Source organism: Leptodactylus fuscus, chromosome 1 (genome assembly GCF_031893055.1).
Source record: "Leptodactylus fuscus isolate aLepFus1 chromosome 1, aLepFus1.hap2, whole genome shotgun sequence".
Taxonomy (NCBI): Eukaryota; Metazoa; Chordata; class Amphibia; order Anura; family Leptodactylidae; genus Leptodactylus; species Leptodactylus fuscus.
Window position 1 is genome coordinate 211,614,086 of NC_134265.1, and position 27,765 is coordinate 211,641,850.

Consider the following 27,765-nt stretch of genomic DNA (forward strand, 5'->3'; position numbering starts at 1 on the left):
GACCTTTATGAATAAGCATGGGCAGCCAGCAGCTGATCGGCTAGTAATTTATTTATTATGTTCCAATTGGAATTCAACAAATAGAGAGGGTGTCAAATGGGGCAATCTATAAGATCATTTCTCTGCTTTGGCAGAACAGAGTATAGTATCTGGGATGGAGGTGCCATTCATGAAGCTTTTAAATAGCTACCATCATCTTGGTCAATAACTTTTCAATAACCTGTTTTCCCCTCAGTAGATTCTGAACAATGAACTCCTGCTCATCCACAGTAATCTCCTGGTTGAGATGATCTAAAGCCTCACCTGTCAGCTTGGAGGGTGCACAAGAGGAGAGGTAGTAGGCTAGAATCCTGTTCTATCTCTCCTTGTGAGTGGATAGTTGGGAAGGGATGGAGTACAGATTAAGGTTGTAATCCCAAAATAATTGGGTCATATTGTGCGATCTCTGTAGAATCCCTGTGGAGCTGCTATTGGTGTCTGATTATGGAAATGTCTAACATCTTATGTGTCATATTCTCATATTCGTAAAAGTGCTGAGTGGCTCTAAGTTGTGCGCGAAGGTTCTCCACCTTCTTTAGTAGGGTCTTTTGTGAAACGTAATGCCAGGGATTGTTCAGATTTACATAACACTTAGTGTTCTGGCATCTCTTTATTTTGGTTTTGAGTAGGAAAGTAATTAGCAACGACTGGGCCCCCACTGCAAACTTTTGCATTGAGGTCCCTCCACCATGACATATAACCCACTTTTCTGGCACCCATACAGTATAACGTCCCATTTACACACATAATGTCCCAAAGTGGCCCCCAGATAGTATTATGTTCCCCGGTGACCATTGCACACAGTATTCTGCTCTATAGTGGGCAACACATGAACCATTACTCTGGGGTGAATGATTGGACCCCGGGGAGGTGACAAACCTAAAAAACAGTGTTTCTCATCTCCCCATGTCCTCTGATAATTATATTCCAGGGTCTGAAAAGACCCCAGAGTATAATAGCAGAGTTTATCCAACAAATACTCTTGCCGCAGGTCCGCAGCCTCACTTACCAATCCACGTTTCTGCTAACAGCTGTATCTACTTTCCCTTCTGCATCCCATATCAAGCTCCCTAAGGTCCCAGTCCCCATGGCAGCCACTAAAGCAGTTACCTTGTTACTTACGCTACTGGTTGTAAAGAAAATAAACTCTCCCCAGAAATGCTTCATGAGCTTCCTAGAGAATGGCCTTGGAAAAAACAGAGGAAACATTCTTCAGCATGGTTTGGAGCGAGGCATCATGTTTGACTAGGCCAGACGGGGGAGAGTTGATTAGGGTATGGCGTGGAATAAGAGAGTAGCAGGTTCACCAGGACAGAAGTATAGTTTTGAACAAGGTTTCTGACCTATCTTTGCAAGTTTCTTAAAGAGGACCTTTCACCATTTTGCCCACAGGCAGTTCTATATACTGCCGGAAAGCTGACAGTGCGCTGAGTTCAGCACACTGTCGGCTTTCCCGATCTGGGCCCGGTGTAAAGCGCTATCGGTCCCGGGACTGTAGTTCTTCTATGGTCAGAAGGGCGTTTCTGACTGTTAGCCAGAGACGTCCTTCTGCCTCGCGGCGCCTATCGCGCTGTACTGTGGAGCGGGGAGGAACGCCTCCTCCCTCTCCTGATAATACTAGTCTATGGACGAGTACTGCGAGCAGAGGGAGGGGGCGTTCCTCCCGGCTCTCCCAGCACAGCGCGATTGGCGCCGTGAGGCAGAAGGACGTTCCTGGCTAACTGTCAGAAACGCCCTTCTGACCATAGAAGAGCTACGGTACCGGACCGTAAGCTCTTCACACCGGGCACACATCGGGAAAGCCGACAGTGTGCTGAACTCAGCGGACTGTCAGCTTTCCGGCAGTATATAGAACTGCCTGTGTGAAAAATGGTGAAAGGTCCTCTTTAATGATGGTGTATTACTGAATCAATAGTCTGAGAGTGGCAGCGGTGCAGGTTAGAGTAGACAGAGTAGAGTCTAGCAGTTGTGTTCTCCAGAGATTGTACAAGGCACTTGTTTGGACTAATGCACGAAAGCTATGTGAAAGGCGAGAGAGAAAGCAGTGGATTGAGTTGATGAGGCTAGAAGTGAGTCTGCTCTATAAAAAGCGATCACTGGGGTCTACCTCCATGCTAGCCACCTGTAATGGGCAGGAATTTACCATTTTTGAAAAGTATTGTGAGCACTGTGTTAGATGTAATAGTCAAGGAGAACTGTTGCCTAACAACATTTAGATTACCTAAGGGGCCAACATGAGTCTCTTTATAAAAAGGCGATCTTGACATGGGAATTATGGGTTCACACAAAACTAAACATTTAGTGTTTAGAGTTCAGTCCTTTATCATTACCCTATTCATAATTAATGCGAGAGTAGCTTCCCTATGTAATGGACAACAAACTTTAAGGTGCTGAGTGACTAAACTTCCTTGGTTGGGCCTCCAATTGCCAAGCATAATTCTGCCAGTTTGCTTCTCCATGATCGATGTAAAACAAGTAATCAGATATACACCAATGTGAGATAATACAGTAGGTCCAACAGTCGTAGACTAGAAAGGGATAGGAAATAATGGGGAATAGCACCTTCACTAGACAGGTGAAAATAGCAGGATCTCTAACTCGGGGCAGGCATGAGGGGGGGAGACAACCAATAAATGGGCAAGGTCCACCTTCTGCCCCACAGCAGTTAAAGTACGCTGTAAAAGGTAGTGTAGGGCCCCAACTGAATAAGGTCGCCTTGTTGTGGCAGATGAGCTTTTACAAATTTACAAAATACTTTTTGGAAATATCGACATTAATGGTGATGGAGATGAGGGGAAGGAGGACTCCAAGCTGACTATAAGCAAAGGTCTGGTAAGAGAGCACTTAGCCAAGTTACAGGAAACCAAGTCCCCAGGACCAGATGATTTACACCCTAGAGTCCTGAAAGAGATAGCAGAGGAAATAACAGAACCCCTTGCTATAATCTTCGGTAAGTCATGGGAAACAGGAGTGGTCCCTTTAGATTGGAAAAGGGCAAATGTTGTCCCCATCTACAAAAAGGGGAAAAGGGACGATCCAGGAAATTACAGGCCGGTAAGTCTGACCTCGATAGCAGCAAAAATCTTTGAGCAAATTGTCAAGGAACATTTACTTCGGTACCTGGATGGGAAGGCATTAATTAACCAGAGCCAGCACGGCTTTAGGACCAATAAATCTTGTCAGACTAACCTGATTTCCTTCTACAACAAAATCACTGAATGGTTGGACCAAGGGAATGCCGTGGACATAGTATATCTTGACTTCAGTAAGGCATTTGATAAAGTATCACATAACCTTCTTATTGAAAAAATGATTAAGTATGGCTTTGACAAAAAATCAGTTAGGTGGATTCACAACTGGCTTAATGATCGGGCACAACGAGTAATACTAAATGGCTACACATCGAACTGGAAGAAAGTCAAAAGCGGGGTGCCGCAGGGCTCTGTTCTGGGCCCAGTACTTTTTAATATCTTTATAAATGATCTGGACGATGGAATTATTGGGGAACTCATAAAATTTGCAGATGATACGAAGATAGGAGGAATAGCCAACACTAGAGAGGAGAGAGAGTGTATTCAAAAGGACTTAGACACACTGGAACAATGGGCTGAGGCGAACAAAATGGTATTTAACAGGGACAAATGCAAAGTTCTACATCTGGGTAACAGAAATGTAAAAAACATATATAGTATGGGAGGAATAGAACTAAGTGATAGCATAAGGGAAAAGGACTTGGGCATAATAGTAGATCACAAATTCAACATGAGCCAACAGTGCGGTGCTGCTGCAAAAATGGCTAATAAAATTCTGGGTTGTATTAAGACAAGCATTGAATCTAGATCAAGAGAGGTCATTATTCCGCTATACTCTTCCCTGGTCAGACCACACCTGGAATACTGTGTACAGTTCTGGGCGCCTCAATTCAAGAAAGACATCGATATATTGGAGCAAGTCCAGAGAAGAGCAACCAAAATGGTGGAAGGTCTGCAAACCATGTCCTATGAGGAGCGGCTAAAAGAATTGGGATTGTTTAGTTTGCAGAAGAGAAGGCTGAGGGGAGATTTAATAGCAGTATACAAATATCTGAAAGGTAGTCACAGTGCAGAGGGATCTACCCTATTCTCATTAGCACAAGGAAGTACAAGAAGCAATGGGATGAAACTAAAGGGAAAGAGATACAGATTAGACATTAGAAAAAACTTTCTGACAGTGAGGGTAGTGAGAGAGTGGAATAGGCTGCCACGGGAGGTGGTGGGCGCTCCATCAATGGAAATCTTCAAGCGGAATCTGGATAAACATATAGCTGGGATGATTTAGGAAAACCTGCACTCGCAGGGGGTTGGACCCGATGGCCCTTGAGGTCCCTTCCAACTCTACCATAAGAAGAATAAGAAGAATAAGAAGAACAAGCTTGATTGATTTGGGTCCCAAAGAACCTCAAATTTATATGTATAGATAGTAACTAATAGTAGTGTGTTTTATGTTTACATAACAAGTTGCAGAAAGGAATTTTCAGCTCTATTTATAAAGGTCTTGGTATGACTTGCGTTAGCTTCGCATTAGCATTGCTTCTGTTGTTTGGGCCCATCGAGGGACCCAAACAGAGAGGCAGACCAAAAAGTTATTTCCAGATTGAATCTGGTGGAGGCAGCTCCAATTCAAATGTGGTCATAGGCTTACAGTGCTGCTATAAGTTTTGGATTTGTATCACTGCCATAACAACTTGCACCTGTTTACATTTGGATGTGCTGTCAAAATTGTGTTTTATATTCACCTGAGCTATTCATAAGCAAAAAAAAAAAAGTTTCTCTTTAGGCTGATTTCACACTAGCTATCTGTTTAAGGGACTGGGAAACCTTTGTACAACCTAGTGCACTTACATGTAACATCCACAAAAAACTGTTGCTTAGGTAGCAGAGTTTGATCAGCCTAGCACAATCTGCTTGTGATGCTAAATCTGGTGAAAAGGAAAGTACTAGCCCCCATTTATTACCCTGGTACCCAATGCCATCAGGGTTTCTGTGAATAGACTCTTATCATCCAATAACTGGCTGCCTACAGTGACAGTTGGGTACTGGAGCTGCCACAGGCTGTGAATAGACCGGAAAACTGGAAAGTGCCAAAAATCCCATGTCCTGTTTTTTCAATGTGTGTACTCTGATTTAAAAAAAATAAAAAAAATTCAATGTCATCCAGCATAACACAAAAGTAAAAAAAAAAACGCAAAACAATCAACAGTATGAAGTTATCAATAGTCTTTAATTTAAATAAATAAAATGTCTATCAGCTAGTGCAGGGTTTCTGGTCACATGGAAAGTAAGCCATTAAACTGATTTAATTGCCAATGGAACTAGGAATAACCTGATCACATTAAAGTGTTGAGGAATTGGGGACGTGCATTCCATGATTTTTTTTATTTTATTTTTTTTTTCCCCTCTTCCCTCAGTGTTTTTAACCCCTCCCCGCCGACGGCATTTTTTGATTTTCGTTTTTGACAATGTAGTGAGAAACTGGAAAAAAATTCAGAATGAGGTGATTTGAAGAAAAAATACATTTCTGCTATTTTCTTTTGGGATTTGTTTTTACGGCGTTCACTGTGCAGCCAAAATGACATGTCATCTGTATTCTATGTTTCGGTACGATTCTGGGGATACCAAATGTATATGGTTTTATTTACATTACATTTTAACACCTTAACAAAAATCTAAAACATCCCCTGTACGAGGATGTATAGGGCATTTTTTTTTTTTTTTGCGGGGCCGGGTGTACTTTTTAGTTACACCATTTTGGGGAATTTCTTTTGCTTTGATCATTTTTTTATTAAAATTTTTATCAGAGGCAAAACAGTGAAAAAACGGCGGTTTGGCACTTTTGAATTTTTTTTCCCACTATGGCCTTTACCGTACAGGAAAAATATTTTTATAGATTTGTAGAGCGGGCGTTTTCGGACACAAGGATACCCAACATGTATGTGTTTCATAGTATTTAACTACTTTTATATGTGTTCTAGGGAAAGGGGGTGATTTGAATTTTTTTTTATACTTTTTAATAAATATATATATATTATATAATTTTTTATATTATATAATTTTTTATTTATTTATTGCATTTATTAGGGGTTTTGAACCCCAGGGGGTCTGATCACTAATGCAATGCATTACAATGCTAATACATTGTAATATATTGCAAAAAATTGTCATTTTTTTTACAAGCTGCATAGAACAGCCTGCAAAAGAAAATCACTGTAGACAGGCCGGGGAGCCTTTACAAGCGTCCCAGCTGTCATGACAACGTGACGTCGGGCCTGATGACGATCCCTGGCAAAATGGCAACTTTTCATCGAGGCGCCGGTGGGGTTAATGCCTCCGATCGGTGCGGGCACTGTTTAAAACGGTAGACACCCGGTGGCTATGGTTAAACACCTGACATGCGCCATACTAGTACGGCAGATGTCAGGAAGGGAGATAAGTCTGCAAAAAAAAAAATCAAACGTTTGAAATATCCTGTTAACTATAATGGATCCATGTGCTGTCTGATTTTTCAGATGATGATTATTCATTTTATTTATATATCGCCAACATATTTTACAGCGCTTTACAAATTAAAGGGTTCAAGTACAGACAAGAATGGTATTATAGAGTAGCAGTTCACACAGTGGGACTGAGAGCACATGTATGAGGTAGAGGGGGGGGGGGTGGGGGTAACCCAAGAGGTAGCAGGGGTAGTGTAGAACAGTGTTGGTGAACCTTTTAGAGATTGAGTGCCCAAACTACAACCCAAAAGCCACTAAATTATCGCAAAGTACCAACACGGCAATTTAACCTTAAAGGGGTTGTCCAGGCAAAAATGGACAACTCTTTTAAAGTTTAAATAAGCTGGGGGCAGTGTAAAAATTATGATGTACACTCTCCAGTCCTCATTGCTCTGGTGTCCTCTGCTTCGGCAAATTCTCTGAGCTTTATGTTAAAGCCACTGATTGGCTTCAGCGGTCACGTGACTGCTGAGGCTAATCAGAGAAGGGCCTGAATGTCATTACCTGTGACATCACAGGTCCTCTTGCTGAGGCTGCTGATTGGCCACAGCGGTCAACGTGTGAGGTTTTAGCTAGTATAGCGTGGTGTCAGAGACCTGTGCTAGGCCCAAGTTCCAGAAGAGAGGACGAGGGGATGGTGCATAAGCATCAAAGGGGCCGTGTACCTTGATGATGCGGTGGGTGAACACCCCCAGTGCTCGTTAATGCTCATTAGCATAACAGAAGAAACTGCAAGGAGAATCCAAGAAGGAATGGTAGGATAGAATAGCCTGAGTGACCCCACCGGCACGCGTGTCATAGGTTCGCCAACATGGGCATAGGATGTGTAGCATTGCTTATACAGTGGTCCAGTTTTCTGTGATAAGGGTTGTTTTCATCACGCATGTAAATTATGCTGTATGAGAGGTCACCGGTCAGTGTCCTTTACTGTGCAGATGTGCCTGGACATATAAAGTTGCAGTCCGATACGACATATCCTGAGAGAGAATGCGGGAATGTAAACAGTGGAGGGTTCTATTCACCATTGTTTATATGTCACTTAAACATTACTGCATTTCCGATTCCCGTTGTACAACAGTAAACTGGATTTAGAGGGAATCTGAGCACAAAATAGGGATATAAACTAATCACAGTACCTTGTAGAGCTGTTATCACAGTTTGCAATGATGTAGTTCACTGCTGCTCCATTCTTCTAAAAATTGTCCTTTTATCACCATGCAAATGAGCAGAAATGGGCTTGGCTGTTTGCTTCTGCTAACTGCCATTTAACTCCGCCCCACAATAGGTGACTGGCATTTCTCTCCTTGTCGCTCATCTGTAGCACACAGTATACACACTGTGTTGCACATGTACAATCACGACACACACTTCATTGTGAAGTGAAGGAAGCTGGCTTCAGGTTCCTCCATCTTAAGCCTGAAACCATCACTACTGGGTGCAGTATGTCCTCATTGGACATGCACAGTGCAGTTAGTACTGCGTGCTGCAGCTGAGCCAGAAGATGTCAGTCATCTAGAGATGCCATTAAGCTCATTTACATATGAATAAAAGGTTTCTTCCAAGAATGGAATGGTGGTCTTGAATATCAAATACAGTACATCATTGTAAACCCTACGATCAGCCCTACAAGGTACTATTAATAGTTGATATCTTAATTTTGTGTTGTCAGACTCCTTTTGAACTTGTAGAAAATATAAGTAATAGTGGGGTTTTTTTTTGTTTTTTTTTTTAGAAGCGTTGCTTTGCAGATTTTACTGCGTTTTTTTTGAGCCGTAGGCAGGATTGCCGACAGAAGTAGTGGGATTATACTGTATATATAGGAAACTCTTATATTTTTCCTGTCTTCTAAATTCACTCCTGCTGTGACTCAAGAAACCACATCAAGGTCTTCAACAACAAAGCACAGTTTTTCTGCAACATCTCGCCACTAAGATTATTACAAAAAAATCTCTGAGGCTGTCTGTTGTCTTGATAGGTTGCCAATGGATACAGCAATGAGTGCAGGAACTTTCTATGGTCTTGGACTTGGTCAGACACTCTTATTGTGGACAGGATATTTTCTTGTATATGCAATGGCTGATAACTTGTCCACAATAAGGGTATTATCGATGGGTTACTAACACGTCCAAGACCATAGACACATTCCTGCATTTATGGTAGTATCCACCAACAACCTATGAAGATAACAAGTTTTTAACTTTTAATTTTCTATAGATTTTTAAACATAATTATTTTCATGGTTTTATTTTTACCCCTTTGATAAATTTGAAAAAAAAAAAAAAATTATATACATACCTTATTCTAAAATGATACTTTCCACATGTATTTCATATGTAAACTTCATAGCAGCTGTATTCTAATTGAACCACCTAAAGAAATCATGGAAGATAAATTCTTCTCCATCCCATAGAATTAGTCATCTATATATCATCCCCAAAATTAAATATTACGAAACTGAAACAAAAATCTTTGCCGAAAATGTGTAGATCGTATGATGTCATATATGATGTCCTATTGTACCACCACTCTAAAAATAAATAAATTTGCATAAGTAGCTGCGCAAACTGTGTCTGTAGCTGTACCTGTTAAATTGCTGAAAAAATTATAATTTGAATAAAAAAAAGAAAATGATTGGTTGAGAAGAAACTATAGAGGTTGTAATAACCAACTCATTACATTGAAATTGGCTTCATTTGTACACTTATCTAATGATAAATTGTTGCACTGCTGTAGCTAAGCAAGATAGTCATAAAATTGTCATGGTTGAAGTATTATTGTGGAGTTGGGTACAAAGTATATGGGACATGTGCCCACTTGGTCCTTTGCCATACACAATAAAAAGACTATCTTTTTGTTGTTATTTAAATCCACGTGTAAAGAGAGTAGATCCGCATCACGTGACTGTTTCTTAAAAAATAACTTTTAATTCATCATATTAAAAATAATACAAAAACATAAAGTGTGAAAAGTTGGAAAGATACAAAAAGAAAAAAGTTAAATAAAAAAAAAGCTATCACTACATCGCTAGCTGACGCGTTTCAGGACCAAAATGTCCCTTAATCATAGCTCTTTCAGTGCTACTGTGGAATGAAACTAGTCCTCTTTTATTTGTTACTCATACCAAGCCCTCACATGTGTTGTTGTGTTCCCAGCTTTTTATTAAATTCAGTGACCTTTAACCCTTGTTTACTAAAGCTTTTTTTTTTTTTAAAACTATTATCACACTTCTTAATCTTGGCTTGTTTTGTTATATTTTATTTAATGCTACTTAACCTTCATGTATCCTTTCTTAATCATATAGTTAACGCTGGATACCTCCGGCTCACTATGATGTTCCCCTTTATAATTTATGCGGTAGATGTATACATTTATAATTCCTATGCCGTGTTATTAGCTTGTTGTTTTTACAAAACTATCCATTCCACTTCTAGCTTCCAGACATGATCAAAAAAATAAAATAACCTAAACATGAAGATTTTTGTACTATGTAATTCGTCCACCCATTGTTTGATAACAGATCACGTATTCATTCACATCCAATTGAATTTAATGTTTACTAACTGGCCACTCCTTCCATTTATTCTATTTAAGGGCAAATCCTTTCCAGCCAATTAGATTTAAAGTATACTCACCAAACCACTCCCTCCATTCATTCCATTAAAGGGCATACCATTCAAGTTTTGCCCTGGTCACGTGACCTGAATGGGCCAATCCTGATCCACTATTAGTTTTCTTCATGGCTACGGGAATGAAACGCATAAATGCCATTCTGACTACGTGTAAGACTGTCGGTCACGAATAACATATCAACTTTCTCAACTTCACTATGATGTTTGCCCTTACTGCCGGTCACTAGTGCAATCCCAAACTCCAAGACTGTTTTAATGTATTAAAGCCAAATCCGATTTCATGTTCAGACCCTTCGGTTGTCTGCTGCCAAACCTCAGGATCCATAGAGCCTCTTTTTTGTGCAACAACTTTTTCCTGTCACCACCTCTTGGGAGATCAGGAATCTTACCTATACCCTAGTAGCGTAGCGTATGAACACTTGTGTGCCCCTGCAAAGTGTTTGGAAGCACCTGAAATCCCTTCTAATATATTTTTATTACTAGCTTTGTGTTCAAGGATTCTTACTCTTAATGCTCGGGATGTACAACCAATATAATCTACTTTGTACTCCTCACATTTTATGCAATAGACCACAAAACTAGTGTTACAAATGTGTGAGTGATAACGCACCGTGTAGTCGGTGACAAAACTTGTAATTCTAGTTGTATTGCTTGTAAATTGACAACTCCTGCACTTGAGTTGTCCACATTTAAAAGAGCCGTATCTTACTGTGTCTTTAACTCTCTCAGGATGTAGGAAACTTGGGCATAGTGCATTCCCCAAAGTTTCACCTCTTTTTGGGACGAAGCTCACTCTTTTTGTTGTTATCCCTTTTATAAGCTACAGCCTATATTTTTTTTTCTGCATGTAATACATATTTAGCATTTAGCTTTCATTGTCTTCACCTCTTACTTTATCATATTGTTATTGAGTATCTATTTAACCCCTTCCTGACATCCGCTGTACTAGTATGGTGCATGTCGGCTGTTTATCTATGGTGCCATAGCCGCCGGTTGTCTACTGTTTTGTACAGTAGACAACCAGCGCTAATTCCCCTGGTCAGTGCCCACACCGATCGGGGGCATTAACCCCTCTGGCGCCTCGGTCAAAGCTTTGACCGAGGCGCCTTTTTCCTGGCTGCGCCTGGGTGCTGCTATTTTTTCTGTGATCGCTGGCTCCTGGAGTAAGCTCTGGGGCCAACGTCATGTAGCTATGACAGCCGGGAGCCTTGTGAAGGCTCCCCGGCCTGCCATTCTATTGCGGGCTATGCTAGGTAGCCTGCAACAGAAGCGCTGGTATTTTGCAATGCATTAGCATTGTAATGCATTGCTTTAGTGATCAGACCCCTGGGGTTGAAGACCCCTAGGGGGTCTAACAAATGCAAAAAAAAAAGTTTTAAAAAAATGTAAAAAAATATTACAAGTTCAAATCACCCCCCTTTCCCTAGAACACATATAAAAGTAGTTAAATACTGTGAAACGCATACATGTTAAGTATCCCTGTGTCCGAATTCGCCCGCTCTACAAATCTATAAAAATATTTTTCCTGTACGGTAAATGCCGTAGCGGGAAAAATAGTCAAAAGCGCCATTTGTTCACGGTTTTGCTTCTGCTAAAAATTTTAATAAGTGATCAAAGCAATAATATTTCCCCAAAATGGTATAACTGAAAAGTACACCCGGCCCTGCAAAAAAAGACGCCCTATACATCCCTGTACACAGAAGTATAAAAAAAAAGTTACGGGTGTTAGAATATGGCGACTTTTAGAAAAAAAAAACATTTTTTTAAAGTTTTGAATTTTTGTTAAGGGGTTAAAATGTAAATAAAACCGTATAAATTTGGTGTCCCTGGTATTGTACCGAAACATAGAATACAGATGACACGTTATCTTGGCTGCACAGTGAATGCCGTAAAACCGAAGCACAAATGCATTTTTTTTCTTCAAATGCCCAAACCCCCCCCCCCCCCTTCTGTATTTTTTTTTTTCCTTCCCAGCTTCTCATTACATATAGAGAACAATTAATGTTCAGGAATGATGCATCAGGAAGAACAATTTGTACCACAAAGATTAAGACCTCTAGGAGCGGAGAAATAAAAATTATGGGGTTTAGAAGCTGGGCGTCAAAAATGAAAATTGAAATATGCCGTCGGCGGGAAGGGTTTAATAATGCTAGGATCTAGTGTAACATAACCATACAGACATTATACATTTGGACATTGTTAGCTTTGATCCTGTAAATATTGAAATGGTTTTATTTAACATTTTGAATTTAAAAAAAAAATTATATATAATTTTTTTTTTTTTTTTTTTTTTTTTTTTTTTTTTTAAGGTTTCTGTACTCTGACGAGGTTCAAATTGGACCAGAGACTGTCATGACTACTCTGTACACAGCTAAGAAATATGCAGTGCCGGCGCTAGAGGCTCACTGTGTAGAGTTTCTCAAGAAGAATCTTCGTGCTGACAATGCTTTCATGTTACTTACTCAGGTAGGCCCAAGATTTTAATCCGTTAATAATATATAATAATAATACATTTTATTTATATAGCGCCAACATATTCCGCAGCACTGTACAATTTATAGGGTTCAGATACAGACATACATAACAAAGAATGTCATTTCACACAATGGGACTGAGGGCCCTGCTCAAAAGAGCTTACAATTTATGAGTTAATCTATGTTAATAAATAACATTGGTTATTGAGATATATAAATTATTCTTTATTTTTCTTGGATATGTAGTATTCAGATCACTGTCACTTGTGTGTAAGTTAGGTTTTAGTTTTAAGAGTTTTTATTTTTGCTTTTTTCATTGTGTACTGTTTTTTTTTTTTGTTTTGTTTTTTTCAGGCTCGTCTGTTTGATGAACCTCAGCTGGCAAGCCTGTGCTTGGAAAACATAGATAAAAATACATCAGATGCCCTAAATGCAGAAGGTTTTACAGATATTGATCTAGGTATTGTCTTAATAGAGTATGAGGTTATCAAATTTTTGTTCTGATCTAAAACTGCCATAGAAATTCTAAAAAATGACCATAGACATTAGTGGTATGTTGGTATATATCCCCAACTTGAACATGTTTTCTTAACAATAATATGGTTTGGGGCTTTTCTGTGGACGTTGTGAAAGGGTTATTGTGAATTGCATTTCTCTGATCTGTGTGGGTGTTGTCCTCCCCATTGTATGTAGGAGGCTTCAGAGGTGTCTTTAAAGATACCGATGTCCCACTAAACAAAATAAGTGTATTTAGCTGAGCTGTTAATGGCTTAAGAAATTGAAATAATTGATTTACAGCCATTTCCTAAAAAGGACCTTTTACCACCTCCAACCACTTCAGTTCATTGCATCCTTTAATATGAGACATGATTGCGAGCTGTGATACTGTGTGCTTAATCGAACCTCCGAATCACACCACTTTGCCTGATCCTGCCTGACACCACCTACCTTGCAGTAGAGAGCCTAAATAGCATATCAGGCACCAAAACTAACTTCACTGATTATTTATAAATCATGGGGTGTACAGAAAAGAAAATCCTGTTTTTGGATTCTTCAAAATTGATATTTGAGAATACAATTTTTGATTTAATCCCTTAAGAGGCATATTGCGTTAAAATGGCAAAAACCCTCTTGAAAATGTCATACCTTTATTGCAGATGTAGAAATTATGGCTCAGATAAATATTACTTCCACATAATACTGGTTCTTTATGTGCATTTTAACCCTTTAGTGATTTGAACACATTTTAACCTTAAACCAGTAACACTTTATCCTGCCTTGCATTCTGCTTTGGTTACTTTCTTATATTTTATTTCAATGAAGCTTTAAGAGAACTTGTGTTTTATGGGTTCATATGACTTGTTAGTTTTTATTACTTTTTAAGAGGTGAGATAAAAAGAAAACATCAATTCTATCATCTGAACTGTAAGGTTTATGGTGGTTATCACGTTTAGAGCAACCTAGGGGTGGTGGGACATGATACTATAGGGTCAATCTGAGGGAGGCATGTCAGTGTGGGGAGAACATGATACTGTGGGGGCAACCAGAGGGGAACATGACACGATGGAGGGGGGGGGGGGTGCGAATTGGAGGGGGAATAACACAGTGGGGGCAGCCGGGTGAGGGGGGGGGCGGTGAGGTACATGAAATTTGGAGGGGCAACCTGGAGGAGGACATGAATCTGTGGGGGGCAACCTAGAGGGAGATGATCAATGGGGATTATTATATGGGGCCACTAGTGAGACTTTATTCTGTGTAAGAGCCACTAAGGGGCGTTATACTATGTGTGGGCCATTGAGGGAGCATTATAATTTGTACAGATCATAGGTAGTGGCGGTTGGGGAGCCCACCAATGTGTTAAAACAGCCCTGGTTACAATTGTGGCAATACAATTTGTGTGTTTATTTTTAAATTTTTCATTAACACCACTATAATGGTTTGATTGGCAAGTATGCTTTCTGATTGTTAATGGGGAGGGGGGGGGGGGTTGAAAACATGAACAACAGTCATTGTTACTCTCTCCCCTTAGATTATCTGAAGTATCAGGGACAAAAAAAAAAAAAAAAAAAAATCCGGGGGCAACACGGTGGCTCAGTGGTTAGCACTGCAGCCTCGCAGCGCTGGGGTCCTGGGTTCGAATCCCGCCAGGAACAACATCTGCAAGTAGTTTGTATGTTCTCCCCGTGTTTGCGTGGACTTCCTCCCTTTCTACAAAAAGGACATGCTGATAGGAGGGAAAAAAAAAATACTACTTCTCTCCCTCCACACTGGTTTGAGTGAAGCTTTAATCTGTGATCTCTCAAAATCTAGATGGGCTTCAGGTTATTGGCTTTAATAAATTGTGGCTCTAACCTAAGTGGCTCTGGAGTTAATGTTGTTCATAGTAACCCTCTGCAGCTTCAGTGAACGTGTCCTGCTTGAGGCTAATATACTATGCTCAAATCCTGAGTAGGATTGTTTCAGAACTGTGGGCATTAGACAAAGCGAAATGGGACTACATCCCAAGTCCTTCCTTTAGAAAAGCTCTGACTTAGGCTCTTCATCCTGTTCTGTTGGACTTGGCGGACATCATGTCTGAGCTGTCTCATATAGGCCGCAGGGTGGAGGTAGTGGAAGATGCATGTGCAGGCATCATGGTGCACTCCTCCACAGTGGCGGATCTCCTCTCTTCCTAGAAGGCTCAACTAGATCGGGTGCTGACACTCCTGGAGGATTTGGAAAACCATTGCCGATGCCAGTGTACGAATCAAAAGACTTTTAGAATGCTGTGGTCCAACAAAACTTAGAGACTGTAAGTGCCATTTTCATATCATTGCTGGTTGCTTATTGTGCTGCTTCAGTAGTAGTGGAGAGGGCCCACAGGATACTACGCCTTAAACCATGGCCTGATGACCCTCCCAGGGATGTCATCTGTGTCCTGCTGTCCGATGTGGACACGCAGGACATAATAGCAACAGTCCAGGTTAAAGGCGAGCAGACTCATGGAGCGGATAAACTAACTTTCTATCAGGATATGGCCCTTACCACCCTAGTCAAATGGCGCCTACTTTGGCCACTTCTTGAAACCTTGAGAGGGATGAATATTGTATATTCCTGGCTCTACCCCTTCGGGCTTTCTATACAACATCGGGGCAGGTGCCTACTACATACACCAGCAGACTTGCCCATGGTATGGGAGTAACTAAATATCACATCGCTGGAGATTCCCTCATCGTTGCAGAATCCGGACATCGACATCCTTCCTCTGCTACAAAATGGCTCCACATTGGAAGTCCACCTAGCAGCTTTTCCCAACTCGCCTGTTCACCAACTTGCAGGCTGTATGCTCTATTCACTTCCTGGTTTTTCTCAGTAAATTGGTAGGTGTGGTTTCACTTGCTGTCTCCCAGACAAAGCGAGCTCTGCTACCTCTCTTCATAGTAGTACATGTTTGCAGTCAGTAATGAGGGATGGTTGTAAATAAATTGGCACAGTATTACTGTAAGATGCACAATATGAAGCTGATGTAGCAAAGCTGGATTTGATAGGTGATGAGTATCCCAAACTTACATGCTACAGGACCAAGAGTCAGCTTGCAATAAACTCAGTTTTAGGCCTGTGTTACATACAGAGGTAACAGACGCCCTGTTTCAGCCCTTATCAGCAAAATTCAAAATGAGCAGACTGATAACTGGTAGAGGGAAATAAACAGCTCAGAAATACAAGCTTGCTCCCAAATACCGAGCACTCAGCTCCCCCTCCCTCCACAGAGCAGGGAGCTACGTCACTTGTCCTGGGCGGAGAGAGATGATCATCTCCAGGTCCGTGGTTATGGAAATGGAGTGTAAACAATGAAGTGAATAATCTCCGATAGTAGCCAAACAAAGCCGTTTTGATAAAGCAGTATATTTAGGAAAAGTCTTAAATCCACATAAGCTAGCAGTATAGATAGGATCCTTGAGATGGGACAACCCCTTTAAGTCGCTGAAGTCCAAGAGATCCCAGACAAGATGTCTTGCTAGTCCTTTGCTGCAGCTCCGGGAAGGACTAGGACTCTTCTTCTCATGGTTCTCTTGACTGCTGTGAGGTTCTATCTAGAAGACCAAGTGGAGAATGTTATCTATCTGATACAAGGGTATAGAGCTAATGAATTAGTACACTTAGTTTTATGATGTTCCTATTCATACATTTTTTTTTTTCTTTCCTGTATTCATTCATAAGTTGTCACTGACAGTTAATTGCTGAAGGTAGTCCTCTGTGATGCTGTATCTGAAGGATTTGATGAGGAGTTATCTTTTCTTGTTTCTTCTGCAATTGACACACACTTGCTTTGAGTGGGGTCAATTCCACTTGTGGGCGAGTTGAGACCTCATAGACTTCTTAGTGTAATGTTTAGCTTTGTATGAGGATGGGTTCACATCTGCGCCTGTGCGCGTTTTAGCCAATCCTGCTGGGTTTCCATCTTCTGCCCCGAGAAACCAGACGGGAGACAGAAACCCGGCAGTCAGTTTTCAAACCGTTTTTTTTTTTAATGGGACACAAAGTCCTGCATGTCCGACTTTGTGACCGGTTAAAAAAAAAAAAAAAAAAAAAAAAAAAAGGTTTTGCCACGGACAGGTTCAAGACGCTCACGGGCGCTCACTTTTCAAATCCATTAACTTGAATGGGTTTGAAAATGGACTGCTAGGTTTCTGTTCCCTGTCCGGTTTCTCGGGGCAGAAGACGGAAACCTAGCAGGATTGGCTAAAGGGCGCAGATGTGAACCCTCCCTAACTTTAACTTAACTTTTATTCAGTTATCCTTGGCTAGACTAGTTTATCCCCGAGATGACTTCTGCTGATAGTCTTTTTTTCTAGCTTACCTCGCTGTATGTAATACTTCATTCCATATGTTAAGATATAATGTCGATCCTTGAATTGCTTTGTACCTCAAGCTTGAGAAGTAACCCCGTCTAACGGTTTTTCTAGGAGCTCGATTTCATTTTCGGACCATGCTCCGGTCTCTTGCAGAATTCTTCTTACCCCTTTACCTCGCCTGGAGTGGAATTGGTGTCTAAATGAAAGGCTCCTTGACTCGGTGGAGGTGAGAGATTTCATCAGCAAACAGATTACTGGATTCTTTTCTTTGAATGTTACAGCAGAAGTAAGGATTCCTTATTGCTCATGGGGCGAGAGTAAAGAAGCAGATGCAGATGAAAGTTGATTCTTTGTTGACACACATTTCCAGGTTGGAGTTACTTCATAAACGCGATCACTCATCTTGCGCAATTGACAGAGCTGTGCACTGAATTAAAAGACATTCTGTATGCTCAATCTGCAAAACATTTCCTGAATTACAAGCAGAAGCTTTATACCCATGGGCACAAAGCAGGCAGACTGTTGACAACCTTGATTAAGAAGGCTAGGGCAAGAACATAAATCTATTCAATTAGAACCGCAAGATCCATACGACCACCCCTGTGATTGCTGAGACATTCCATTCTTTTTATGACTCTTTGTACATCCTTCCATCTGAAGACTCCACATCATCTTTTAAGACCCAGAACACTCATATGCACCAGTTCCTGAACTCTATTACGTTGCCAGAGTTGTCACCTGAACAGTGCTCCTCTTCTGATACCGATCACCGATAAGTAACGAAAACATATTACACGTTTTCCCCCGAATAAAAGTCCGGGGCTGGATGTTTTTTCTTTTTCTTATTATGATATATTCCTGCACCTTTTGCTTCAATTGGCTCGGATCTTGAATGCTGTACTGACCGGAGATCAACTACCTCTCCATTAAAAGCTCATGTGACCTTAATTGCCAAAGAGGGAAATTATCCTCAAGCATGCAGTAGTTACCATCCCATTTCACTCCTTAACCTAGATCTCAAGTAGTGGGTGAAATTACTGGCCTTACATCTTCAACAAGGAGGAACAAGTTGGCTTTGTAATATCCAGGAAAGGCAAGCAAAACACCATCCATTTGCTACACTCTTAGACTAGCCAAGTCCACCAAACACACCTCTTGTGCTTCTCAGCCTAGATGCCGAAAAGGCATTCAACAAGGTCCGCTGAAGAATTTTGGTTGTCCATCCACTTTTGTGACTGTAGTCTTAGTCCTCTAAACCAAACCGCATGCTTGATTGAAGATCAATAGGACCCCATCTCCCTCATTCACCATATCTAACGGGACAAGGCAGGGGTGTCCCCTGTCCTGTTCAATATCACCCTGGAACCCTTCCTACAGGCTATAATGGAACACCCTGAGATTCACAGCTTTAACTTCAGATCTGACTCCTTAACATCTTGACATTAGCAGACAATGTGCTCTTTAGTCACTAATCCTGAAATAGCACTGCAGAAGATACTGGAAGTCATAGAGGAGTATGGAGCCTTGTCACATTACAAAGTGAATGTCGACAATTGTGATATCCTCAATGTCTCCCTCCCTTCCTCCAACCAAGCAGACAGCGCTCCATAGTTCACTGCCGTTCTTAGTCTCCTTCTTACATTAAATACTTTGGGATTAAGATGCCTAACTCACTGAACTGTGTCTACTCATTAAATTTTGCTGAATTACAAAGTACAAAGGTTGCTGCGACAATACGACATCCCATCCATTTCTAGGTTTGGCAGGCGAAATATCATTAGACATCTACGTATTCTGCCAAAAATCAGGTTTTTCCTCAGAATGCTTCCTTCTTTGTCTCGCTGAGAAAAATATTCTCTGAATTCTTGTGGCATGGTAGACGACCACGTCTGGCATACTCGACATTACAAAGACATAAGATGGCTGGCGCTATCGGCTAGCTGGATGTAAGATGCTACTATGAAGCTGTTCAACTCAAACTGTGGCTAGACCTTACTGCTCCTTCATCAGACTCTTCCTTCAAATGGCTAGTAAAAGCAGTATATGCTGGCCATGACATATGGCTCCCAAGCTATACATGTTCTCATTCTACGGTCAGGAAAAGTGTCCTGATGGGAGGAGTCTTTAAGGTTTGGAGAAAAGTACAACCAATGTGTTTTTTTTTTTTTTTTTAAAGCACAGTTTTTGAAATTGCAGCTGGTACCACATCAAAACTTTATCCAGTGTTCTGTTGCAGTTTTGAAGCAATTGTAACTGAATCACAACTGTACTTTGTGAATGCACCCTCAAAGCTAATGTCCCCCAAGCAAGTAGTAATGTTCTCCAGTAATGCCCAGGCATGTAATAATATCCCTCGTGTCCTTCAGACAATATCCCACAGTGGCCCCCCACACTGTAGTTGTGCTACATAAATAAACACTTACCCATCTTTGATCAGCCTCATCTGCAGATGCCTGCGTAATAAATCAGAAATCTAAAGCCTATTAAACTATGTCTGCATCCTAAGGAGATCAATGTAGTTTAAAGAGGACGTTCAGCCATTTCCTCTCCAGGTTGTCACGTCACCCCAGTTAGGAGTCGCTGTTCTGGAGTCTGAAAAGAGGACAATAATAGAATAAATTAATAGTTTTTGGGTTGTGAACCCCAAAAATTTCAGATTCTGTGGAACTTGAAATTTTTACAATAAGAGTTAACTAATTTGCATGTCTTTTCCCAGATCTGTACAGTGCTGTTGGCATCTTATTACAGGCACATCTCTGTGCACTGATAAACGTTCCTCACTCTGCCCAGTGAGGAGATCATATGCTTGTGAGAGCTGTGTATGGATCTGATAGGCATGTAAAGATGCACTCATTACTGCTAAGGATGTAATTTACTTATCAACAGGTTGTGGACAGCAGATAAAAAAAAAATAGGAGTCCTCTAGTGCAGGATTTTTAAAACTATGGAAAACATTTGATGATTTATTTTCCATGAAAGTGATTATGCTCAGGATCAGACTATTCTATGAATTGAGCATAAGCTGTGTGAAAAGTTAACAATAAGTACATTGAAAAAAAAAAAGCAATATAGAATTGCAATTAAGTATGAGGATATAGACCAGAAAATAAGACAGAATAAATCTAATAATACAGTATAACAAGCCTGTCTAATGTTTAGTCCAGACAGAATCCAGGTATCAAGCATAACCTTCCAGCATATTTCCTGGTTACTAAATCTCCTTACCTAGTCATCCCCTCTAATTGGTTGATTAACTCTTTCAATGGCTTTTACTCTGACGGATACTATATCACCTTCTTGAACACTAACAAAATGTGAAGGTGTTGCAGAAACTTTTCCCAGTCCAGAATATGAGGTATCCAGGGGCGTAACTACCGTGGTAGCAGCAGTAGCAGCTGCCACAGGGCCCGGGCCATTAGGGGGCCCGGTGACAGCCGCTACCGCTGCGGTTTTTTTCAATAGGCAATTACGGGCCCTATTCACTTGCCGATCCTGGCTGGGCCGGGATCGGCAAGTGACACCGCGGGCCCCACAGAGGCTATTATTATACTCGGGGGTCTTTGCAGACCCCCGAGTATAATGACCAGCGGATCGGGAGAGGTAATAAACATAAAAAACTGTTACTTACCTCTCCGCGATCCTGCCAGGCCTCCGTCCTACTGCTGTCTGACGTCTCTGACGTCACATGAACCCGGCATGCTTCCCGGGTCATGTGACGTCCGACGTCATTAACAAAGGACGCGAGAGGAGGACAGTACAGCACAGGAGCCGGGGAACAGGTAAGAAGCAACAGTGGGGTTTTTTTTAATGTTTTTATTCCCGATTTAGTCTCCGATTATTATACTCTGGGGTCTGAAAAGACCCCAGAGTATAATAATTGTTTATGGGTGTCCACAGAGGGACACTATTGGGGTTAACACTGTGTGTGCAGGGGACACTATAGGGGTTAACACTGTGTGTGCAGGGGACACTATAGGGGTTAACACTGTGTGTGCAGGGGACACTATAGGGGTTAACACTGTGTGTGCAGGGGACACTATTGGGGTTAATACTGTGTGCAGGGGCAAGTAAGTAAGGGACATAATAGAGTGCGGAGGAGGGGGTCAGTCGAGGTCTTCGGCGTCAGTTGGGATGGGGGGGGGGGGCCCATGTCAAAAGTTCGCCACGGGGCCCCGCCATTCCTAGTTACGCCACTGGAGGTATCTAAATGATGCTTGAAAATCCGGGTCTTAAGACTATTAGCTGTGAGCCTAGATATTATAACTGTTATGAAATTCAATAAAATAATTTAAAAGCAGGCATTGCAAATCATGTATTGATTAATAGAGACAACCACCGCATAAGCATAAGAATCAAATTGGAGACCAGTTTGCCCAAGTCTACAACCAGCACGAATATTGTGGCCACATTTTTATAACCTTTTAGGATGTTACCAGACTTTTTTTTTTTTTTTTAAATAGCTATTTAGAAGTAAATTGTGGGGCTCCATATTGTTGATTTTTTTTTTTGGAGCTTTTGATAACCATTATCAAATGTACCAAAATGTTAAAGAAGTTAGAAGAGAGATTGCAGTTAATAGCCCATTCTTCACTTACTTTTAGAGCATACATTGTTTCCTTCCAAGGCTCAACCCCAGTACACAGGGAAATTGCTGTAAGTGAAGTATGGGTTTTTAACTGCAATCTCTACTAACTTGGGTAGATTTCATTACTTGCTTGTTAGTGTGCATATATGTGTATAATATTTGGACACATATTTTTTTTTTTTTTCTGTTGGAGTTTCACTTGTGATGGCCTTTATTTTGGGGTGTACTGTCTAATAGCTGTGGGCTTACCTCTTTTATAATTAAGGAGTGCAGCAGCTGATGTCTGTATAAGATGACTAGCTTTTCCCTATTTGTTCTTTTATATTAGGGCAAAACATATTGAGAGGAGAATCAATAGGATTTGTCTAGGGACTGTTGGGGGACTACACTTGTTAGAGTGGGAGTCTTTGATCTGGTGTGTTTGGTCACTTATTGAAATATCTCAGTTTTTCCTACACTTAGGACTCTGTGATCCACTGTAAAGAACTTTGTGAACTTTTTTTTTTGTCCCTGCTGACCACTATTTACTGACTAATTGGCAAGACTGTTCTAATTTTATTCACTACATTATATTATATCTGTTATAGTTGCACTGATTTTGTTGGCTCTTTCATAAGATAATTTTTAAGTAAAAGTTACTTTTTCACTGGCTGTTAGAACAGGATTTTTTTTTTCATACTTGACTGTTGGTATCCCAAAAGGTGACAATATTTAACCTCTCTTTATGAGCTATTGTTTGCATTATCAAATGTACCATACAATTATTAAATACACTGCTCAAAAAAATAAAGGGAACACTCAAATAACACATCCTAGATCTGAATGAATGAAATATTCCTATTGAATACTTTGCTTTGTACAAAGTTGAATGTGATGACAACAAAATCACACAAAAATCATCAATGGAAATAAAATTTATTAAGCAATGGAGGCCTGGATTTGGAGTCACCTCCAAAATTAAAGTGGAAAAACACACTACAGGCTAATCCAACTTTGATGTATTGTCCTTTAAATTATGTCAAAATGAGGCTCAGTAGTGTGTGTGGCCTATGTGTGCCTGTATGACCTCCCTACAACACCTGGGCATGCTCCTGATGGTCTCCTGAGGGATCTCCTCTCAGACCTAGACTATTGAGTAAATCATTTCTGGAATTCATTTTAACAATATTGATAGCTCTAGTAGTTGTCTCTGGACAATAATCTAGTAGGTGCATTGTTTAACTCTAATTCAAAATCCCTATCCAGTGAACACTTGCGCATATCATCTCTCCAAGTAAAATATTCTTGAATATATTAGGTAAATGAGGAGATGTAGCATAAAGGATAAATTGAGGAAAGAAGTCGAAATGTAGCTGTAAGTAAATTCACTATATATGGAGGATTTTTACTTCTTGCTGCATTTTTCTTCCATAGAAGTTTGATAAATGAAGACTAAAACTAAGCAGAACAGTTAATTGTTTCTCCATTTGAGGGTAATTTCTAGCCCCAAATTGATTTTTCATACTGGTGACCTAGCCTCACGGTGGGTTATCAGTATGTAGTGTGTGTTTGTGTGTCTGTGTGCACGTGTGTGAGGCAATACCTGTACCCTGCACAGATCTGTTGCAGCAGCCTTTGGTTCTCCCTAGTGGAAAGGAAGACTGTGCAAAACAGAAATATTAACCCATCAGCTCTTACCAATGTTATGAGGTGCACACAGATTAAAAGACAAGTTTTCAAAGAAAAAAACATAAAACAAAACACAATGTGTGCAAAAATACTATACTGTTGGTTCTAATTCGTATTCCCTGATCACAGCTACTCGGATTGGAATGACACAAAAATTTTTATTACAGTAAATGAATCAACCCATACATGTAATTTATACCACACTAGAGAAAGCATCCAGAACTCACCATAGTGAAAACTTTGACATGTGCTAACCAAGCATACAATCTAAGGCTGCATTCACATTTGAGCTTATTGTTACAGGCGTAGAAATCCAAGGGTCGCGTTAACGTTGCATTCACGCTGCGTTTTTTGCTCGCATAAACGCTCCGTGTTCTTTAACGGAGCGTGTACGCGAGCAAAAAACGCCGCGTATGCGCTCATAGTAAAAAAAAAAAAAGGCCGCGTAAATGCAACGTTAACGCGACCCTCTGATTTCTACGCCTGTAAAAATAAGCTCATATTACGCGTTACTCCGTGTGAATGCATCCTAATAGGGATGATTTATTTAAAGTAATGGAAAAGAAAACAATATAAATATTATATACTGCTGCGAGTGGAGAAGGGGTTTAAAAGTAGTAATCAGTGGTTCTATACTGTAGAGTGTTTTTTACATTTCTGGTGTAGTATATTGTACCATGCTGGCGGTAGCTATTATGATTGATGCCCACTTGGCACTGCTGGGGTTAGTTGTAGTAGCTGTTTTCTATGTGAAAAAAGTTGTCAAGTATTTTTTTTAACCGTGTGTGTCTACCATATTATCTCCTGCTCCAGCCACATTTGATGGCTAATAATTGCATATAAGTAATACCTGACCTAATGATATGAGCAATGACACCTGCATGCAAGTGGGGTATTAGCCACATGTCGATGTTGTGATTTTGGGATGCATCGTAACCTTGGGTGAACTTGGTTGAAATTTCCAGTGGTTACTTAGTATGAAAAGGTTGAGAAATACTGGTATAGACATTTGCCCACTGAATCTTCGCATGTTGGATTAGGTGTAAAAGGTGTATGATATACTATCAACAGAAAAAAAAATGTGTGCAAAAAGACTGCCAGGTGAAGACAGAATAATACAGGTCATGTTTGTGGTTTATGATATGGTCACAAATTCTGCCATGTCATGACCTGAAGTAAATAAAAAAATAAAAAAATAAAAAAAAAAAATGGAGAAGGTAGCTCAGTAGCAGCAATGGTGCAGACCCAGTCAGTCAGAGACAGGGACGCAAAGGGCTCGTCCACACGGGGACTACAGCCAGGCTGAATATAGGGTATCTGCAGTGCTTCTATTCTGTCAGGAAGAGGTTAATAGGAGCACTGTAGATACCCTATATTCAGCCAGGCTAAATTCCAAGTGGGGGGGAAAAACCCCAGTCCTCAAGCCCAGGGAAGGGGCAGACAGACAACCAAAACACCCCCTCCCCTTCCCCAGCATCTAATCCACCAAAAAAACTCCAACCATTTTAATTTTTGAAATTTTCCAGTAGCTGCTGCATTTCCCCCTAGATGTAGTAGCTTTTGACGTGGGGTGTATTCATCTTTGCATAAACTAATTTGAGTAAAGCTGAAGATTTTGTAATCTTTATAGTATTAAGCTTTCTTTCACATTATGGGTTAAAAATGTTCTATGAAATTCAGTCCTGTTGAAATTTTGGAAATTGTTCTTGTGTTCTGTGAGGTATTGACTCAAATCTTTTCTTAGGCGGTGTACTCTTTTATGTTGAGCACTGTACATAGGTTAACATAGCAAAAACAATAGTTTAATTGCAGAAAGTAAACATGTTTATCTGTATAGTCCAAGTTCATCCATCAAATACATGTCCAAGTGGGCTCCTAACTTAGGTGTACTGATATTATCACTATATCGTGACCGTATAGTGTTAGCATCTCTATACAGGGCTCTACAGACTATTTAAGTGAAAACAATGCAGTAACATTTAGTGACTTAAAGGTGACATTTCTGACTAATTGTTCACATTTCACATCTCTTCTATGTGGACCGCCATGATAATCTTTGTACTCACCTGGACCGCCATGATACATTGTCCTCACCTGCAGAACACTCCTGCTGCTACTCCCAATTATAAAATATATAATATAACCCCCATAATGAATAATACCCTAAGTGCATCTTTTAAATGTAATAATGTCTGTGTACCCCCTTTAAATAGTTTCCATTATTAATGCCACAGGTGTTTCCTAATTAAAAGTTTTAAAAAAGTTAAAAAAAAAATAAAAAAAAATATAAATGGGATTCCGAAACCCAGGACCCACAGGATCTGCGTTTTAAATGAACTGTGGTACCTGTGAAAGCGCCATGACCCCTTCTCTGTTTACATAGTGTCAATCATTTTATATCGGTTATGTATTGTAGCTACAGCAAAACTGAAATTAAATCACATAGTCACTATAAACGGACAATGTGTGATATAGACCTGCGCCATGGCCCCTTCATACAGCAGATCAGTGAGGTGTCACGTCTTTTTGATTTATTCTGAAGATGGATAATCAATAAAAATGAGGTGGAAAACTCCTTAAAGGGGTATTCCCATGAACATAATCATATAAGAAGTTATCATGTAGATAATTAAAAAAACATTTTTGCAAATAGTAGTTAATGGGGCTCTATCACTGGGAAAAGTCATTTTTAACTAATCAAATCAAGGAAGCCTTTGCAGCTGTTTTGGGCTAATTATTCTAATTTTCTGAGATACTGACTTTTGGGTTTTCCTTGGCTGTAAGCAAGGAAATGTCATCAACATTAACATAAAGAGGACCTTTCACCGTCTGGGGCACATGCAGTTTAATACACCGCTAGAAAGCAGACCGTGCACTGAATTCAGCTGAATCAGCTTTCCCGTTCTGTGCCCCCAGTGAAGAGCTAACTGTGAGAGGGGTAAGCAACGCCCCCTCTCACAGTACAGCGCTATAGACACTGCTGTGAGGAAGACTGTCAGAAACGCCCCTCTGACAGTGAAGCGCTACGGTATCTGCACTGATAGCTCTTCACTGGGGACACAGAACGGGAAAGCCATACGGCTTTCTAGCGGTGTATTAAACCGCATGTGCCCCAGATGGTGAAAGGTCCTCTCTAAATAAGCACTTGAAAGTGAAATAATTAAAAGTTAAACATTTTTGCAAATATAAGTAATTAAACATTTTGAAGAGTTTTAAAGATTTTCTCTAAATATCTTGTGGTCACAGTCTTTTTGTCTTGATCGGTTGTCTGTGGATACGAATGCAGGAACTTTCTATGAAAAACTTATTGTAGCTGTGATATCTTCTGATACGTGTAGAACCCCTGTCTGATAACCTGTCCACAATAAGAAAATCATGGCTGGGTTCCTGACAAGTCCCAGACCATAGAAAGTTTCTGCATTCGTTGTCGTATCCATTGGCAACTGATCAATTCTTCAGACTGTCACCACGAAGTCCGTACATTCTCGAGTATAAGCTGAATTTTTCAGCACAGTCTTTTGTGCTGAAAAAGCCCCCCCCCCCCCCCCCATAGCTTATAAAATAGTGGGGGGAAAAAAAAAAAGATTTACATTTTTTTTAAAAAAGTTCGAAATCACTCCTTCCCTAGAATAGACACAAAAGTAGAAAATGACTGTGAAGCACAAACACATTAGGTATCCCTGTGTCTGAAAGTGCCTGGTCTACTGAATATAGGGTATCTGCAGTGCTCCTGTTCTGTCGGAAAGGGGTTAATAGGAACACTGCAGATACCCTATATTCAGCCAGGCTGAATTCCAAGTGTGGGTGGGGGGGGGATACAGTCCTCAAGCTCAGGGAAGTGGCAGACAGTAAACCAAAACACCCCCTCCCCTTCCCCAGCACCCAGCATCTACTGCACCCAAAAACTCCGACCATTTTAATTTTTGACATTTTCAAGTAGCTGCTGCATTTCCGCACCCTGGCTTATACTCGAGTCAGTAAGTTTTCCCAGTTTTTTGTGGTA

General features: G+C 40.5%; 1 protein-coding gene across 2 annotated transcripts in view; it reads left to right on the top strand.

The window, feature by feature from the left end:
- The window catches only part of LOC142214470 (BTB/POZ domain-containing protein 2-like), a 102,271-nt gene that overhangs the window by 28,073 nt on the left and 46,433 nt on the right, over positions 1-27,765 (top strand). For both annotated transcript variants that reach the window (XM_075283420.1, XM_075283426.1), the window contains 2 exons: positions 12,510-12,666; positions 13,029-13,134. In XM_075283420.1, coding sequence (XP_075139521.1) covers positions 12,510-12,666; positions 13,029-13,134 — 263 coding nt within the window. The remainder of the gene's footprint in view (positions 1-12,509; positions 12,667-13,028; positions 13,135-27,765) is intronic.